Source organism: Lactuca sativa, chromosome 6, assembly GCF_002870075.4.
Source record: "Lactuca sativa cultivar Salinas chromosome 6, Lsat_Salinas_v11, whole genome shotgun sequence".
NCBI lineage: Eukaryota > Viridiplantae > Streptophyta > Magnoliopsida > Asterales > Asteraceae > Lactuca > Lactuca sativa.
Window position 1 is genome coordinate 55,194,863 of NC_056628.2, and position 19,679 is coordinate 55,214,541.

Sequence of the window (19,679 nt, forward strand, 5' to 3'; positions counted from 1 at the left end):
CAATATGTCACGTGTCATTGTATTAGCCCCCCTCATCGATTTATCCCGTCTAAAATCCTTAAGTGATTTTCCTAAACTACCCTTTATGCCTCTTATTCACTCGTCATTATCGGGAGAAAGCCGCTCATCGATTTGAAACCCTAATCTAACCGCTCATCGGTCTCTCTCTCTCTCTCTCTCTCTCTCTCTCTCTCTCTCTCTCTCTCTCTCTCTCTCTCTCTCTCTCTCTCTCTCTCTCTCTCGGTTTCTTCATGTTCATATGATTTAGGAATTTATGATTCCATTGTTGTTCAGATTGTATGACATCTAAATATTACTATTAAAAGAATTGCTGAGAATTCCATAGACGTTCAATCATCCAACCCCTGTTAAAGATTGATTTATGATTGATTTATGAAATCGGAGTCATAGTGAAGTAGGAAGCAATTACAATTTAAAAAGATCGAAACTTTAGGAGGATGAGACCAGTTCGTTCATTTCAGACAAGCCTTAAAGCGGGCCATCACTCTGGGTACGCTATCCTATCTCTTTCTACAACATGTAACCTAGATGTATGCCTTCACTTACTCATTTCTGATTTCTGATTTCTGCATATGATACGAGAATTCTATTATCCCCATTTTCATGCATCTAGATTATTTTGTTCTCAGATTTTTTATACTTATGCAGAAAACCTAAATTTGCATTGATGGAGTAGTTTCAGAGCATTACATCTTGTATAAAATTAGGATGATAAAGCAAAAGCCTCTTTGTAGAATTCATACTTTTAAGTTCTTATATCTGTGAATGAGATTTTGGTTCCAATCAAAGATTGTTTCTTGAAATAACTTGAATAACTATTTTTTTATATTATTATTATTTTTAAATGGTGTAAACAACAATCTAGATTTAAGCTTAATGGTGACATGCCAATGTAAAATGTGCCTTTAAATATATTTGATTTTTATCAGATTACTTAAGATACATTTTGGTTTTGACTTCAGGTACGATTGTTTCATCTGCAATAATTCTATGGAAATTTCTTATGTGTGTGACTGGTAGTGAATCACTTGTTGTAGTTGTTCTTTCTGAAAGCATGGATCCTGCATTCCAAAGGGTAAGTTTGTCCAATTTATTACTTTTCTTTTTGCCTTGTGAATATACAATCTTTATACAAATCTTTATAAGTTTCCACATCAAGCAGATGTATGAATTCTTTAATTTCTGCTTCATATATTTTAAGGGAGATATTGTGTTCTTATGAATGGGTTAAATGACTACGAAGCAAAATTAAAATCAATACTAACCCAAGCAAGCAGTTTATTTCTTTCTTTTTGAAATATATTCATTTATATTTCAATTAAATGATAATAATTGATAAATGCTAATAATTTCAGGAGGAAGGGTATATATGGGAAAAGGAAGAGTCAGTGGTGGAGGAATTATTGGTGAAACAGTTGAAAAATTGGGAAATATGACTATTGGATCTGGAAGAGGGAGACCTTCACCAACACCAATGAAGGCTGGAATGGCAAATGGTAGATCCGATTTGTTTTCTAGAAGGCTATATTGACATATATACCCCTTTGGTTAATCTGATTGTGAGAAGGGTCTTGTATTGTGTGTGTTGGGGTCAAAGGTCAAATCTGGAAATAAGTGGATTAGTCTTTATGTTTTTAGAATGTGTTGGTTATGTTTTTTGTTTCTATATGACAAATTTGAAACTTTTAACAATTTGACAAGATGTCTTTAATGTGGTTAAGAATATAATTAATAATCTTCACTCTTAACCAAAATAAATATGTTTTTTTCAATCTTGCTGCCTTCTTAGTAGCAAGAATTTATAGGCGATTTTCAAGATATTGTTACATGCAACCAGACAAGAGAGACGCAATAACGAAAATTGGCACCCTTCTTATGCATTCAATAAAACATCATATTCACATCTGCTATGCTTCCTAGATATCTCTTAATAAGCTGCATTAACTCCCAGGGCTCATCATCTGCCAAAATAAAATACAATTAGCAATTGAACATATCCATCACAACTATCTATCATTATTAGTGGATCTTGGTTAGGAAAGCTTCAAAGTGGACAAATTGATTCACAATAGATGTTTGAACTAAGCATTTGACCAAGATATTGAAACAAATCTATTATATGAATGGAATACATATTTCCAAGAAAAATCAGTTCTTCACGATTCTATTGTGTATTATATTTATTTTCTTGATGAATTGTGTGTGTATTTTCATTTAAATTGAAACAAATTTAATACATCATCATTGCAGGTGGTGTATAAACTGTTACAATAACTTTATTGTGTTTTTACATATTAATCATGAGTCTTTGTGACTTTCTTCACCCTTTTAAAGATTATATCATCACATATATTTTGTTTAGTTTTTGTTAGCAAACAATGATGTTTAATGTAAATAAATGTATATATAAAGTAAATAATATTTCTTTTACCTTACGTTTATGAGGTTCGTTGAAACACTACTAGAAAAACAGCCTTTTACGACGCTCATTGCGCGTCGTAAAACACTCAGACGACGCGCAAATGCACGTCAAGGAAGGCCTTGTCATAAAGAGAGACGACGTGATTTTGCGCGTCGTCTATAGACGACGCGCATTTACGACGCTCATTTACGACGCGCAATTACGACGCGCGTTTACGACACGCAATGCGTATTAAGGAAGGCCCTGTCATAAAGAAAGACGACACACATTCGCGTGTCGTAACCTTACGACGCGCGTGTTAATGACACGCAATGCGTATCAAGAAAGCCCCTGTCAAGAAAGGCCATGTCATAAATGAAGATGACACATATTTTTGTGTATCATAATTTTATATGTTTAAAAAAAATATTATTTATAGATTTATTAATTTTCAAATTAAATTTTCATTTAATGTCTCTTAATAAATAAAATATCATATACAAAAATACAATCCATTGCACAAAATATAATGTCATACAAATAATCGTTCCATGGAAAGATAAAACAAATCAATAAAAGTTGTAACGGAAATTTACAAACTAATTAGATACAAGAAATATGAAAAACTTGAAATCTCTAAGATTAATAATTCTAACAGAAGCTTCACGTGAGATACATACAGTTGGACCAGTAAGCAAGTATGTTCCCGAATCCACAATAGCAGCAGAAGAACACGTACACGATATCGTTTGCAAGAAGGTGCCGGTCCAAAACTACTGTTGAAGGTTGTCATGATAGCTGTTAAGATTTAAGCATAACAAGAAACCAATCAGTGGCTATAATAGGCTAGAAAACAAGCAACTAATAAACAAAATAAGCAACTAATTAAGTCAAACTATGACTATGTATTGTTCATACAAGAAAAAGAAGGAAAAACATGTTGATTTATTGTTGTTCATACAACACTCTCCAGACAACACTTAATTGAAGAAAAGAATAAGGCTAAACTTACAAAGAAAAAGAATTCAGGAAGAAGACAAGTTTGAAAGCATACAGAATAACATTTAGCCAAGCAAGTGTGATCTACCTGTAAAGTTGAAAACGCAAAATTCTGAGTAAATGACCTAAATACCCTCAGAATCATAAATCATAATAACAAGTAACAGACCTTGTAGGAGGCAATGTAGAGGTCTGGCCAGATGGGTTTACTTGGCAAAAATGTTGGAGCACCAGGGAAATTCTGATCACATGGATCCTAATGACCACCATCTTATCATTCAACCAAGCTAAGAGAAAGCTATCAACCCCTACCATATATATATATATATATATATATATATATATATATATATATATATATATATATATATATATATATATATAAATTAATTGAAAAACTTGTAGTGTTTCTGTTTCATCATGTATTAAAATAGCATGAATGCTTGTACCTCTCCATCAGGTGAGAAGCTCAAAACAGAAATTGTTGTATTCCCATGAATATAATATTAACCAACAACTATAACACATGCATATAGTATTACAAATTACAACATTACCCCTTTCAAAAGCGAATGTGCTTCACTTGACAAGAATCCTGGAAGCTTTATCTTGTCCTTCACTATTTTCTCCTGAATCTTCTGTCTGTTTCCACCTCTAAACGAAGGCTGCAAAGATACAATGTCGAACAAAATTACATTATTACCCTCACGCTAAAAGTAATGGGAATTTAATAGTGAATTATTAAAAGTAATTAAGGGTGACAGCACACCAACCTTTCCAGAAAGCATTTCATACATTAAAATTCCAACACTCCACCAATCAGCGGCCTTATCATGGCCCCTCCCTTGTATAATTTCAGGTGTCATATATTCTAATGTCCCACACATGGAATTTAACCTTGTGCTTTCATCAAATTGCTTTGCTACCCCAAAGTCAGTCAACATAACTTGAATAATAATAATTCAGTAAAGTTAAACCAAAACATTTTACCACAATAATAAACATCATCGTTTTAGTGACAACTGCCAACCTGGATGGTTAATACAAGTGTAGGGTCAACAACCATTGCTTCATGGTCAATGTTGTTTAATGTCTCACCCGATGCCTCCCATGTTGAGGAGTTTGCTTTCACTTGACTGCTAGGAACAGCAGGGGGAAGAACACAAATAATCTTCAACATAATACAATCCTTGGTTGTATCATGCTAAACAGTAGCAGAACAGTAACTTGTAGAAGACAATGTAAAAGAAGAAATTGCAGAAAAAACATTGATCTGATAGTGTGTAATTAGATTAAAGATTATGAGAAGATAATAAAGTAAGCCTTGAGTTGCTGGATTTGGGATTTTAGTTGACTTCTTTCAATGCTGGTCAATGAACATGAAAGCACTGGTTTTTTAACTCCACATGCTCTCCCCAATTCTTCTTTTGAAGGAACAAAAATATTAGAAACATACCTTATATTTAGTAAGGAATGGAATATGGGAAATCATTTCAAAATCTTCAGTGTCTGCAGCCATCACTACAAATTCAGAAAACCCCTATTCAGGTCCCTTGTAACTGTTTAAAAAAAATGAAAAAAATAGAAGTTAGAACCAACATTAAGAACAAAATATTAAAAATAAATATCAAAACAAGTCAGAATAATATTCACAAAGTTGATAAACTTTGGTTAAGAAAAAGAACAAGAAACATAGCCAATTTAGTTAGGCATTGATGTGGTGAAGAAAACCAAAGGAAATAGTGGAAATTTTTTTTCAAAAGAAGCTACAGAGGGGAAAAAACAATTTTCGAGTCAGGGGCATCAAGGGAATTTCTCGAAAAATGAAGGTTCAGGGGTTTTTGCTGGAAACCGCAAGCAGGGGCAAAAAGGGAATTATCCGAAAATTGGAAATTCTGGGGCTTCTGCTGGAATTCGCTATCAGGGGTATAATGGGAATAATCAAGAAAATTTGGAATTTAGTTTTGATAGAGGTGGGAAGACAGGAGGTAAAAATGTGTGACAACCTAAGTTGTCCCGTTACATTTCCCCGTTACCGTTAACGGAATATTCCACTATATAAAAGTTCCGTTAAATAGAGGGCATCAATTTAATAAACATTCCATTGGTTGCCTTTAACATGCCGTTAAGTCGTGATAAAAGGGAATAAAAACTCAAGACACACATTTCCATTTATTGAGGAAATGTCAAGTTTTATTATTACGACCACTAAATCGGGTGCGACCAAAAGCCCCGTTTAACGGCAGTATCGGGTAAAATTCCACTGAGCCCCGACTGTGAAACCTATATAAGGGTGAGTGGAGTCAAATGGGAGACTTTTTACACTCTCTCTCTATACTCTCTCTCTAGACCCGTTTTCGCCCCGAATTCGCAACCAAACGCTTCCAAATTGTAAGTCCGCTTACCCTAACTTATTCTAAGCGTATTGATTTATGTTTATAGCCCAAAAATCATCCAAGAAGACATAAGATAAGGAGTTTACGGCCCAGGAACATTCTAGGGCCATAAACCCCTAAAAAGGTGTCAAAAATGCCTTTAAACTTGACCATGAGCTTAGAAACTATTAGTGGATATAGCCTAGGGGCGTTTAAACACTAAAATGCATGGATTTTAGACTCAAAGAAGAGTTTACGGCCCAAGCACATGCTTAGGCCGTAAACTCCACAAGTTAGGGTCCCAAATGTGCACCAAACTCATCCTAGGGCTTATTACATATTTTAGGGACTTATTCCTTTGAGTTTAGGACACTAGAACACTCCAAAATGAATTAAAGAAAGGAGTTTACGGCCCATGAATAGTCAAGGCCGTAAACTCCTTAAGATCATGCCCAAAAGTGTGATTTTTGCCCCCCTAATGGCCTTAGACATTTACCATAAAATGCTAGAATGGAATTAAAGGCTTAAACACAAGAAAAATGAGCCATTTCTTGGAGTTTATGGCCCAAGCATTATCTAGGCCGTAAACTCCCCTAAAACCCCCTCAAATGTTGGTTTTAATCCTCCAAAATAGCATCACACTTCATTATAAATCACTAGAAAGGCATTAGAGGCTTGAAACTTCACTAAACTCAAAGATTGAGAGTTTACGGCCGTAAACTCCCTTGGGAGAGTTCTTAGGCCGTAAACTCCTATAAAATACCTTTAGAAGCCTCAAATCCAATCATGCCTTTGATGAAAAGTGCTTAGAATAAATCAAGGAACAAGCTAGAAGCATCAAAACCCCAAGAATAGAACCTTGGGAGTTTACGGCCGTAAACTCCCTTAGGTTGGGCCGTAAACTCCTTGTTTGGTCCATATTGATGCTTTAAACCCCTTTACACCCTTGATACTTGAGCATAGCAAAGTCCCACAGATGATAGGAGACCCTTAGCACCCTTAAACGCTACCCGGGACCCCAAACACTCAACCAAAAGTGTTTTCCACTCCTTTGAGTGTGTATAATTGTTTAATTAGTATATTATATGCTAATTGTATGTGAACATATGTTATCATATGTTAAAATAGGTCCTAGTGTGTGTTCAAGTCCTTGCGAGACCCCGAACGCCCAAACGGCACTTCCGTCGGACCTACTTACACCAGGTTAGTTCATACCCCTGAATGAACCTTTTTAATGCTTTTAAATGTTTTCATAGGGGGGGGATTACAAGTTAAACATGCCAGTTATCATATCAATCACGTGTGATTGATAACCCGCATGCACAAGATTTTACCACTGTACACTGTTTTACCGAGTAGGACACTATAAATGGCTTTCAAAAAGGGTTTTTAAATTTGTTCAAGTTCTTACTTTCATAGCTTATCAAAGACTCATTTCAACTGATTTATAAAAGATTCTCAAAGATTTCTAAAGATTTTCACACCTATTTTATCAAAGAATACAAATGCGATTTTCCTGAGTAACAAAATCTTTAAGGGTTTTCATGAATACTTTTAAATTGTTAGATACCACTGCTTCACTTATACTTATTTTATGCTCCTACTCTGTAATGTTTTTGCTTGTACCTGAAGTCACTTATACCTGATAACTCTTATACTTATTTACCCTCTTACTTAGTGATACGATTCTACTTCGCTTGTATTTGAGAGCGACTTTACTTCACTTATACTTGATACGCTCTTACTTCACTTGTGGTCATATCTACTTCGCGATGCGCCTATACTTATTCGACACTTATACTTCACTTGCGACCGCTCTTGCTTCACTTATTAGACACTCCTACTTCACGAGAATCACTTTCACTTGATACCCACTTAGTCATAGTTAGATGTATGTCCGTACTTATATAGGTATATATAAGTAATGACTGAAAGACTTAGGAAGGCTCATCGGCCCTATTTCCTTTTCTTCGTTGAGATGTGGTCTGGTGGGATCGAGTAGCCGTCCGAAGGTCGTTTGGTCCATTAGTTAAATACTATGTATATGGGTATGGACATATAGGGAATTCTCTAGTCAAGTCAATTAAGAGTCTCTTCATCTATTCTACACTTACCTTAGAAACACACTACCCACTGTTTGGAAGTCTCTACCTCTAGTATATCACTTGTATTAGAAACCCACTCCTCTCAAGAAACACACTATTCTCTATTTGGGATGCATCTTCGGGACGCGGCCTTCTCCGTCGTCTAGTTGGTAACCAGAGTCTCCTGTAGGGAGAGCGGACATTGTGTGTATAGGCCTATACGGGATTGACAACCCTGCACCCTGACTGCTAGCTACAGTCCACGGCCCACCAAGCCAAGGGGTGACAAATGTCATATTATATAGATGCTTGTAGGGCGTCTGGAACTCTAGTCAGTATGGTTACGAGTATCCTGGGTTGGCATATAATTCATGGTTTTAAGGTAACGGTATTTGCGTCAGCAATTTACACTGTATGCTGATGTCACTTTTCGGAGTCACTCTGTTTCGACCTTGCTAGCTGTATCTTTCATTTGATACTGTCTGGGGTCTATAATCTCTGTTTCGACCTTGCTAGCTGTATCTTTCATTTGATACTGTCTGGGGTCTATAATCTCTGTTTCGACCTTACTAGCTGTATCTTTCATTTGATACTGTCTGGGGTCTATAATCTCTGTTTCGACCTTGCTAGCTGTATCTTTCATTTGATACTGTCTGGGGTCTATAATCTCTGTTTCGACCTTACTAGCTGTATCTTTCATTTGATACTGTCTGGGGTCTATAATCTCTGTTTCGACCTTGCTAGCTGTATCTTTCATTTGATACCGTTTGGGGTCTATAATCTCTGTTTCGACCTTGCTAGCTGTATCTTTCATTTGATACTGTCTGGGGTCTATAATCTCTGTTTCGACCTTGCTAGCTGTATCTTTCATTTGATACTGTCTGGGGTCTATAATCTCTGTTTCGACCTTACTAGCTGTATCTTTCATTTGATACTGTCTGGGGTCTATAATCTCTGTTTCGACCTTGCTAGCTGTATCTTTCATTTGATACTGTCTGGGGTCTATAATCTCTGTTTCGACCTTACTAGCTGTATCTTTCATTTGATACTGTCTGGGGTCTATAATCTCTATTTCGACCTTGCTAGCTGTATCTTTCATTTGATACTGTCTGGGGTCTATAATCTCTGTTTCGACCTTGCTAGCTGTATCTTTCATTTGATACTGTCTGGGGTCTATAATCTTTGTTTCGACCTTACTAGCTGTATCTTTCATTTGATACTGTCTGGGGTCTATAATCTCTGTTTCGACCTTGCTAGCTGTATCTTTCATTTGATACTGTCTGGGGTCTATAGTCTCTGTTTCGACCTTGCTAGCTGTACCTTTCAATTGATACTGTCCGAGGTCCGTAGTCTTTGTTCTGACCTTGTGAGAGATACCTTTCATTTGGTATCGTCTTCGGTCTATATTTACTGTTTTAGACCTTACCAGCTGTACCTTTCATTTGGTACCTTCTGGGGTCTATGTCTCCCCTTTGTTAGACTGAACCAGGCGTGTCGTCAGTTCGATACCCTCCTGGAGTCTAAGATTCTTTGCCTTAGTCAGCAGTCCTCACTGCTGAGGCATATGTTATTCCCTGATGTCTCCTGCTTTGTTAAATAATCAAATTCAGTATTTTGATAACAATGTCAATTAAGGGAAAACTACCTCTTACCACAATGCACTGAAACAGTCTTGGTAGAAGGCTGCTTTATTTAAAGAAAATATAGGATTTTCTGGAAAGGACACTAAAGCACAGAAAGCACTTAAACTACTACTTATTAAAGTTATTTGACTAAATGACACTAAATGCTTATGAACTCACCAGCATTTGTAAAAATGCTGATACTCGCTTTTCAAATAACTTGTAATCTCAGGTAAGCAATTAGACAGGTACATCCCCGGAGCTGCTGATGAAGATGGCCTAAGTACCTTGCTGCACTTTATATATGTTGCTTGTATTACTTTGATACTATGTAATGTAACCATGTAAAATTATTACTATTAATGCAATGTTTTGTTGTACTTTGATTACTATATGCATGTGTTGTGATACTTGACATGACGTCATCCACCCCAGAACGGTTCCGTCGTTCCGGTTTTGGGGTGTGACAAAATGGGCAGGGGTATTATGGGAATATTCAGCCAATGAAAGGAAAGTCTAATGATTCAAAGATTGAACAAGGGCAAAGTTGGAAAAGTAACAAGGTTATGGGAAAGAACAAGGATGGGGGTGATGTTTCGGAAGTCAAAGGGTTTGTGGGGAATAATTCTATGAGTCGGCCTAACCAGGAAGCTAAAAAATCAGAAGCAGGGGTGATCTGGAACATCGAATTGGGACAAAATTCTTACCATACTAGTTACCAATTCGAATATAAAACTAATCTGGAACATCGAATTGGAAGGATTGGGACAAAATTAGCGATCAATACGAACTGAAAAACAAATTTAGTGAATCACTTTGTTCTTCCATTTCTATAGAGGCGATGCTTAGGGTAACAACAAATTTAGCTCCTGTTTCATGATCACGTCTATTTTCAAATGTCCGAAAAGGGTAACAACACGTACTATAGACTGATCTACAAAGAAATTTATCTGAAACTAAACTCACAAATTACACTGAGAAGAGTTGTACCTGTACGAAATTGGACATCAAAGTGGTAGCTGCAACGACGATGAGCAATGGTCTGCGAGGATCTGTAAGGTGGAAAGGAGAAGAAAGCGTAGCGGCGAGCACTGGAGGAGATGAGGTTAGACACGAACAGTGGAAGAAGGCGGTGGCGGGGACGGAAGTAGTTGTAGAACAGAGTAGGGAAGAAGATAGAGGATCGATAAGCGGAGGAATTGAAGCCATCTTCGGGTGGTGTTTGTCGGTGTGTTGTTAGATAACAAGTGCCGATCGATCCCCAGTGGAGATTTCACGGAAGCGGTAGGAAAAAACGAAACCCTAATACATGACTGGATCGCACAGTCGATAAAATCGCTCAACATCTGCACAATAAATGAAAATCGTTAGAATTCGAAAACATGTGCACAATAAATGAAAATCGTTAGAATTCGTCGGCTGTAAATCACCCAAAAAAACTGTACAATAACATGCAGTTTAAGAAGCAATTAGCGTTAATTTTGAATTGGGTAAACAAACCTTAGTTCCTTTTTCTTCGCCATGGAAAAGCACACAAACGGAAGGATGTGTATGATATTTTCCTTCAAGATCTTCGCCTTCATGGATTATAACAACCATCAAGCCAGTCAGCATCTGGTATTCTCCGAAGGGTTTGTACATGAATTCAACCACGATTTGACCTCGTGATTTATCATATGCGAATCATTGAGATCCATGTTCTTGAGTAGATTGTGAGTCAGGGTTTTTGGTTCTTCGAGAGTTAGATCTTTCAAAGGTACACGATTCATCTCCATTTTATCATGCTTCCCTACCGATTCCTAATCGAAAACCATGATTTCTAGAGCTTGAACTTTAGGAGGGGGAAGGAAGGAAGCATCGTAACTAGAGCAAGAGGGAAACAAAAATGGAGGATAAAAAAGAAGCGGGTTTTCAAAATTTTGGGGATTTCATTTTCCCAGTATCTACTAAAACCCTGGCCTAGCACGTGCTAGAGAGAAGGGAGTTAGAGAATGAAGGGAGATCTAGAGGAGAGAATATTAGAGAGAGGAGAGTGGATTACAAGGATGAAAGATAGATAGAAGATAGAAAAAACAAGTCAGGTTTTCAAAATTTTGGAGATTCCGTTTCCCCCTTGTCTACTAAAAGCGCGTTTCATTAAAATTATAAAGCGACAGGTAAAGACGACGCGCGTTTAAGATAAAGCGCCCTCCATGTTTTTAATTTTTTTTTTCTTGAGACACTAAATTAAGGGCACGCAGTAATGCGTGACGTAAATCCTAAATTTTTTTGAAGAGATGACACTATTTTAAGGGCACGTCCTTTTGCGTATCATTAATCAGCGCGTGTCGTAAAAAGCACGTCATTAAAGGTCTATTTTCTAGTAGTGAAATAAAAAGTATTTAAAAACTTTCATTCATCTACAATTTTAAATTATTCTTACTAATATTTAACTTTATTTTTTCTTATTGATATACATAGTTCATAAAAAAAGTAATTAAATACATACAAATTACAAAGTTATTAAAAAATACAATATTACAGTTCATAAGTTTTTATAAATTAATGATATATTACTTATATAATCAATTTGTTAATTCTATTTAAAACTATCACCCGTGGGTTCCACGGGTTTTAACCTAGTTCTTCAATATACAACATGGGTAATGTTTTAAAAACCGGTTTGAACCGGCCGGTCGAACCGGTTGGACCAGGAACCGGGGGAGGGAGCGGTTCAATTATCACCGGTTTTATATTGATTTATGAACCGGATTGAACCGACCGGTTTTTAGAAAAACCCGGTTGAACCAGTCAAAATAAACCGGTTGAACCGGTTAAACCGAATAAAAACACATGAAAAAAAAACCATTATATACTAAACTTAGGTGATTTTTTTTCCAAATCTATTGAGTTTTCTCTAAATAAAAATATATAATTAACGTTATAAAGTTTTTTTGATGTGGTTATATTCATCTAAAACTATATTTCGTTTTGGTATTATATTTTATTTTCTTTTTCACGTATATGGATTTATGTAAACACTAAAACTTATGGTTATGGTTATTTTAATGTATTTGGATTCATTTACAAATTATTTTTATGTGTATTTTAAATGCTTGAACTTGTACACATCAAATTCCTAATTTATATAAATATGTATATGTAGGAAAATAGAAAAAGACATGCAAAATAGAGAAACCGGTTCACCCGGCGGTCGAACCGGTTAAACCGGTTGAACCGTGAACCGGTCATCATACCGGTTCAACTAAAAAACCGGTTTTAAAACATTAAACATGTGTACCAATCCATTTTTTTGGACTTCTCGATTTCTCTCTCTTCCCTACTGTTGCCATTGGCGGTCAATGACTCCACCACAGATGCATGCTTCTGTTCCGCTAATGTTGCCACTCTACTTCATATTCTATAATTAAGCAATAATCTTCTAATTATTTTTTTGTGGCACAATCAGGTCCTGCCATTCGTTGCATATCAGAAACTCACAAGTTACGCGCATGCTACTGTTAGCTCTCCGGAACCCACCGTTGATGCTTAGAGACGGTCCAAGCCGATTTGAGATAGGGAGCAAAAAAAAGGCCCTCGTAATGATTTTTTTGTTAATGAAGTATGGCATGCACCTGGGAAAATTTTATTAAATTAAAAAATTAATACAATACTAATCTTTATGCAATACTACCTACTTTACTTTTGTGCCGTGCATTTCGTTTCATGGTCTACAATTAGTACAATTAAATAAATAATGTTTGCAATTGCGAATTAAATAAATAAAGTTTGCAATTGCAAAGTCTCTAAAACAAATACATAGAGCATGCATATTGCTTATAAATTTCACTAAAAAAAACAAATTTTAAATCATATTTATTTAACTCTAGCAAAAGTACTTAGTTGGTGCTTACTCAAATGGTCATGGCAGATCCTCAAATCATGTAATTCTTCTTATGGTCATGGCAGATCCTCAAATCATGGTGCTTACTCAAATGGTCATGGCGGAAGTTGTCAGTAGCGAATCTAAGATTTAAACTCACGGGTGTCCAATTTAATTACATAACTAAAATGACAAATAAAGTTTTTTGGAACGGCAAATAATTATTTTTCTCTTCTCACTGGGATTGAATCCTAGGACCTCCTAGTTAGTTGTTAGTTTAGAACCTCCATGTTAGCCAAGTGCGCTAGCCTCAACATGTAAAGCTAGCATAAATGAATGTTGTTCCGAAAGCCAACTCTACAGGTCATCTATAAAACAACTGTGACTTAATATCAATCTATTGCTCATAGTACCCAAAATACCCCTAACTCAAACTTGGTCAAAGTCAACAATAATCAAAGGTCAAAAGTCAAAGACAACTCCAGCTGGTCGCTACACTGTAGCCATCCATGGCCATACCATGGCACAAAACAATCAAGCAGTTAGCTCGAGCCCATTCACCACACAGTGGGCACTGGGTTTCAAACATCTTAACTGGTTAAGTCGTTTTCTTCGATTCTAAGAGCTCTGCAGCTCAGATCTGGTCCGTTCTATGGTCTAAATGAATAAAGTTTCTAACTTTATACCTTAAGAGCTTCCATGACGCAAAGATCTCACCCTAATGTTCAAAAATGGGCAGAAACACACAATGGCTTAATCATTAAGCACATAATCTTAAAGATCTCATGACCAATGATTCCAGAAGGGTTCATGTACCAAAAATATTATAAAAAAACCATGCTTTCCAGATATGCATGTCCAATGCGTGTCTTGAACTCCTAATATGTTAAAACTAGGGTTTAATGACCAAAACTCCATGCATCACACCAAAACTCATTTATAAATCAGATCTAAGACACTAAATACCTTATTTGACATGTAGATTCATAAAGTTGCAAACTTTATGAGATCCCACCACTCAAATCCATCAAGATATGAAGAAAAGGGACAAAATCAAGAGATCTAGTAACATGGAAAAGAAAAGGTTGGATCTTAATAAATTACCAAGGTTTAGGAGATGTACCACCTGAAGAAAATGATGATTTCCAAGTAAATACTATACCAAGGGCTTCCCTCTCCTTCAAAAATCACCAAAAAGCACCAAGAACGAGCTCACAACGTCAACGAAGGCTAGGGTTAGGGTTTTTGAATTTTCGAGGGAGATAGAGGCTGAATGATCATGACACCATAGCCTTAATGTTCTTTATATATGGTCTAATGCCCGAAATTAGGGTTTTTCACTAAAAACACATGCCACATTATGCCACTTAAGTCCACACCTTGGCGGGTCGTTTGAATCTTGCGGCCCAAAACATTCAGCCACATCGTGGTGACGCTCCACTACACAGTGGCCACCCTAAATAAAGTTAATATATAAAAAGTTGATTCGTAGCTGGAACCGATGCTACATTTTCCATATTTTTATTATTTTTGGCTTCTTACTTTGGTTATATTTTTTTATTATTACATTTTACTTTAAATATGATACTGTTTTTTTTTCTATTATGAAGTTGTACTTATATATATATATATATATATATATATATATATATATATATATATATATATATATATATGTGTGTGTGTGTGTGTGTGTCTATATATATATATATATATATATATATATATATATATATATATATATATATATATAGCATCTTATGGTATATTGTTTTTTATGTTATAGTATTGTACTTTAAATGGGATTGTGAGTTATAGCAACCTACTTTTTTCAATTATAGCATTGTACTTACATATTATATGTAATTTTGAGGCGTTACCTAATCCAGCCATAGCAAATTAATACATCACTAAGGCTATGATTATTTGACATACTAGGTGAATCCTATCGCATTGCACGCGGATATTATTATTTTGTTAAAATAATAAAATTTTATATATTATTATTTAGTATTTACACATGCAAAAACCAACGTCGTTAGTAAAATAAAACATATAGTGTTGAATTAGGTGTCAAAGCCCATAAGTATAATTGGTATATATGTAAATTGATAATAGCTTAATCCATTTGGGTTACCCTCAAAACTAGAAACTAGAGATGATGACTTTTGGAGAGAGATATTGAATTTATTATTTGATCGACAAATTGGAATAAATGATTTTTTTATATATTATGAGAATAATATATTAATTAGAAATAACAATATTTAATCAGAAATTAACCGGAACTAATTTTGGGAGTAAAGAAATTAATTAAAAGTGCAAGAACATAAGATGTACTTGTTCAATAGGTGAACAAAGGGTTCTAGAACCTTATCCAAAGGTGGTGGATGGCTTTTGAGCGTATTTTTAGGGTTTTTAGAATATCCTTTAAGATAATTAGGGAATCGGATAATTAGCTAATATGAAATATTCAAATTAGGGTTTCCACGGGTTCCTACTATAGCTATAAATAATGTCTTTAGCCTCTATATTTTCGGCCATTCTATTAGCTCTAGAGATAGAAAAAATTCTCAAGCTTCTTCCCCTCTCTCCTTTGTTATCCTCTTACTAGTGTTGGTTGTGAACCATTCGAGGCACAACATTTGTGGTGTTTTCTCTTTAAGCTTCAACAACATAAAGGTTTCTTGTTATTCAACAATAACAATCAAATGTATGTTTTCTAACCCTAGATACCATTTTTGTAAATAGTATATGATTCCTACGTTTTCACAATTGATGTTCCAATGTTGTATGTTCAATTAGAGAAAACATAGATCTTCAATTGGGGTTGCATGCACACATAGGTTTTTTATTTGTAATGCTCAAAACCCATCAGTGGTATCAGAGCATTGACTTGTTTTCTATTGAATGGAATACAATTGGTGAATTGATCAAATTAGGGTTTATGGCAAATAAGCCCTAATGTACTAGGGTTTTCGAAATTAGGGTTCCTTAGGCCCCAAGGTTTCGAAAATTCAGAAAGGGTTTTAACCCTTTACCTTACCCTACAAATTTTTAAACTTGGGTTTCCTTAACCATCAAGTTTTCGAAAAATGGTAAGGATTGAAACCCTTGCCTTCCTCTCTATGATTTGCTATTTTCGAAAATTAGGGTTTTTGGTGGGGTTATCTTATTTTTTGTAATTATCTCCTTATTTGATTAATTGGACAATTATAAAATTTGTTTTGTCCCTCCCATATTTTCTGAAATTAGGGGAGAGGACTAGGATTAAATTATCTTGATCAACTTAATTGGATAATCCTTAATTGATTTAATAAATTAATTAAATGTTTAATTAATAAGATAATTATTAAATCATTTGTTTTTAATTTTTAAATTTAAACTAAATACTTTTAATTTCTAAATTTAAATTTAAAATTTAAAAACCCTTTTATTTTGAAAAGTTTAAAATACTTATGGATCTTATTATTAATTTATTTAAATGATTAATAGTAGATAATCAATAAATCCATAAGACGGTTTAAATTTAATTAAATAAAAGTTTAATTTATTAAAAGATTAAACCCTTGGAATTTTTAAATGTTTTAAAATACACCTTATACTATATGTAAAATTAAATGTTTAATATTTATTATATGTATAAGACCAAGTCAGTCGAACCGCTAGTACGCCTCATTCACGAAGCCGATCTCTAATCGGGGTATAAAGAAACTGCCTATAAAATGGTTGTTGAATTGGTGTCCACTCTCACCCACCGCTTCCTTGATTGGTGAAGGGTCATTAGTCGAACAGGTTTGACAAGACATAATCTCATTAAAGTATAATGATAAAAGGTAACTAAACTATTTTCTAAGATCCCACACTTAGTTACCATAGGAAAAATGGGAATTTAATGCTAATCCATGAAATTGCATATTACACTTTTTAAGTCGTTAGTGGAACGTGTGTGGCTAACCGACATAGTAATACGAGACTAATAAAGGGTGGTAATAGGTGTCTCGAAAATTATCATTGATTAATGGAGCGTGTGTGGTTAACCGACACATTAAAAGGAGATGATAAGTCACATCGAGAGTACCAAGCTAATTTGCATGGTTATTCACATCTCGTTTATTATCCTCGGTATCCTAATCACAAAAGTGAGAGCATAATCGAGATTAAATATGGCATTGATTAGATTCAATGAATCTCAAATGATTTAGGAGTTTCATGAGATTAAAATTGGTAAACGCTTTACCCACCTAAAATAGATTCGAATTTGATTACGACATCCCTCTTCAAAGTTCTAATCGAAAATATGAATCCTAGCCTTAATTTAAAATTTATTGGTTAATAATTAAGGATTAAAATCAACTAACTTGAGTTCTCTTTTCTCCTATTATAGATGTCAAGTTCTAACAACAATGGTCTTCCTCGTTCTTCTAGAAATATTTTTCCTCTTCCTTCTGAACATCATCTTCCGTATTCTGGTCAAGGTGAAAGTATGTTCCATTATGCTAGTAATGGTGGAAATGGAGGTCATGCTTCTTCTACTCTTCGTACTCCTCCTCCATTTACTCACCATAAGTCATGTTTTCTTCATGTTGAAAAATACGTAATTACTCAAGCCCTATTAACATTAAAACATCAAGATGGAATGTCTGTGTGTACGCATGTTCAAGAAGTGAAATCGTACATTGATAGATTGGATATGTTGGGTGTCGTTTTCCCAAGGGAGCTAGCCATTGACTTGGTTCGACTTTCACTTCTAGAGTCATATAGTCAGTTCATTAAAGACTATTTTATGAGCAACAACGACGTGAAGCTAATCAATTTGACACATATGTTGATTGTTGCTGAAGCGGAAATGCTTAAGAGTACAAGTCAAACACTACAAGAAAAACACGATTTTGCTAGGGAAGGATTCCATTACGAAAAGCTGAAATCCGTTGCAAAGGACGAATAGAGATGAAATTTGTGACGACCGAGTTCCGTCCCAAGAAACCACGTAGGTAGTGTTTGCTAGGGAAACAATCATTCCGTCGCAATTGTAAGAACCGAATGAAATCTGTGGTAGATGGTATTCCGTCGTGTATTCCGTAGTAGGATTCCATGACAAATTATATGGTGGTTATTCCATCACAAATTCCGTTGTAGTTAATCCCATGCAAAATCCATTGTGATGATTACCTAGTAAATTCTGTGGTGGTGAATCCCTAGTAAATTTCATGGTGGCCATTCCGTAGTAAATTCTATGGTGGTGAGTCCCTAGCAAATTATGTGGTGATGACTCCCTAGAAAATTCCGTGGTGGTGATTCCCTAGTAAACTTCGTGGTGGTCATTCCCTAGTAAATTCTGTTGTGGTGATTCCCTAGCAAATTCCGTCGTGATGAATCCCTAGCAAATTCTGTTTGATGACTTCCTAGCAAATTATGTGGTCATGAATCCCTAGCAATTTTTGTGGTGTATATTATATATCAGATTCTGTCACACCCGCAAACCAAGGATGGCGGAAACGTCCAGGGGTGGAGGACTTCATGTACAGTATCACAACAACGTGTATAATAGTGCTCAAAGTAAATACAACCATCATAAATATAATTGAAAAAGTTACACCAAGTATATGTTTACATGTTTCAAAATCAATTACATTATGATGACAAAAATAAATTACTGACGGTTTAACGTCCCATCCTCAAAGCGCTGAAGTTTTCCTGTTTCACTGATTTCCTGAGAATACAAGTAGTTTTGAAAGAGTGTCAACAATTAAGTTCGTGAGTTCATAAGAGTTTTGTTTGGAGTAGAAACCGTTTTCCTTTTAAAATCGATAGAGTTTGATCTCCAGAAAATCCAATATTTTCTTAGTTAAGTGTAAACAAAATATTCCTATATGATGTATTAATGAACCCTAGATTGACCCGTAGATTTCCCCTATAATCGTCCAGCGTATATAAGTTATATAAGATTTAGGTTAGATAAAACGTTGAATATAATGGGTCCACCCTAGGTCCACAACCAAACAAGGAACAGGAGATGAGGCGGGCCCACCAATTCTAAGACAATCACGACTAGATTCTATATAACTCTATCATATACACTTAGAAATTATAGCTGAAAACTAACAATGCGAAAGTGAATGTGGACTTAAACCCAATAACCGGAACCAATCCTGGTGTAGTGCACGGAATAGTAATAGTGACTGTGAACATAAACTATGCATACTATAGTTTACCAAAAGTGGTGGTGATGGTGAATATATCCTATACATATCATAGTTCATCGGATAGTAATAGTGATTAGTGAACATGAACTATGCATATTATAGCTTATCA

At 35.2% G+C, this 19,679-nt stretch overlaps 1 protein-coding gene across 1 annotated transcript; it reads right to left on the minus strand.

The window, feature by feature from the left end:
* Window positions 1-3,966: 3,966 nt before the first annotated feature.
* Window positions 3,967-4,940, minus strand: LOC111905460 (serine/threonine-protein kinase AtPK2/AtPK19). Its single transcript, XM_023901150.3, has 4 exons — window positions 4,878-4,940; window positions 4,445-4,592; window positions 4,195-4,367; window positions 3,967-4,086 (listed from the first exon to the last, which is right to left on the minus strand). The coding sequence occupies exons 1-4, from the start codon at window positions 4,938-4,940 to the stop codon at window positions 3,967-3,969; spliced, it is 504 nt and encodes a 167-aa protein (XP_023756918.2).
* Window positions 4,941-19,679: the final 14,739 nt, after the last annotated feature.

What these genes read in the sequence shown, in the direction of transcription:
- LOC111905460 (XM_023901150.3), bottom strand. Translation starts at nt 4,940, where the DNA reads ATGGCTGCAGACACTGAAGATTTTGAAATGATTTCCCATATTCCATTC. An exon ending in ATTAACCATCCAGGTTGGCA is followed by an intron (nt 4,368 to 4,444) that starts GTTGTCACTAAA and finishes TTATTATTCAAG; the next exon opens with TTATGTTGACTGACTTTGGG. An exon ending in ATGAAATGCTTTCTGGAAAG is followed by an intron (nt 4,087 to 4,194) that starts GTTGGTGTGCTG and finishes GTATCTTTGCAG; the next exon opens with CCTTCGTTTAGAGGTGGAAA.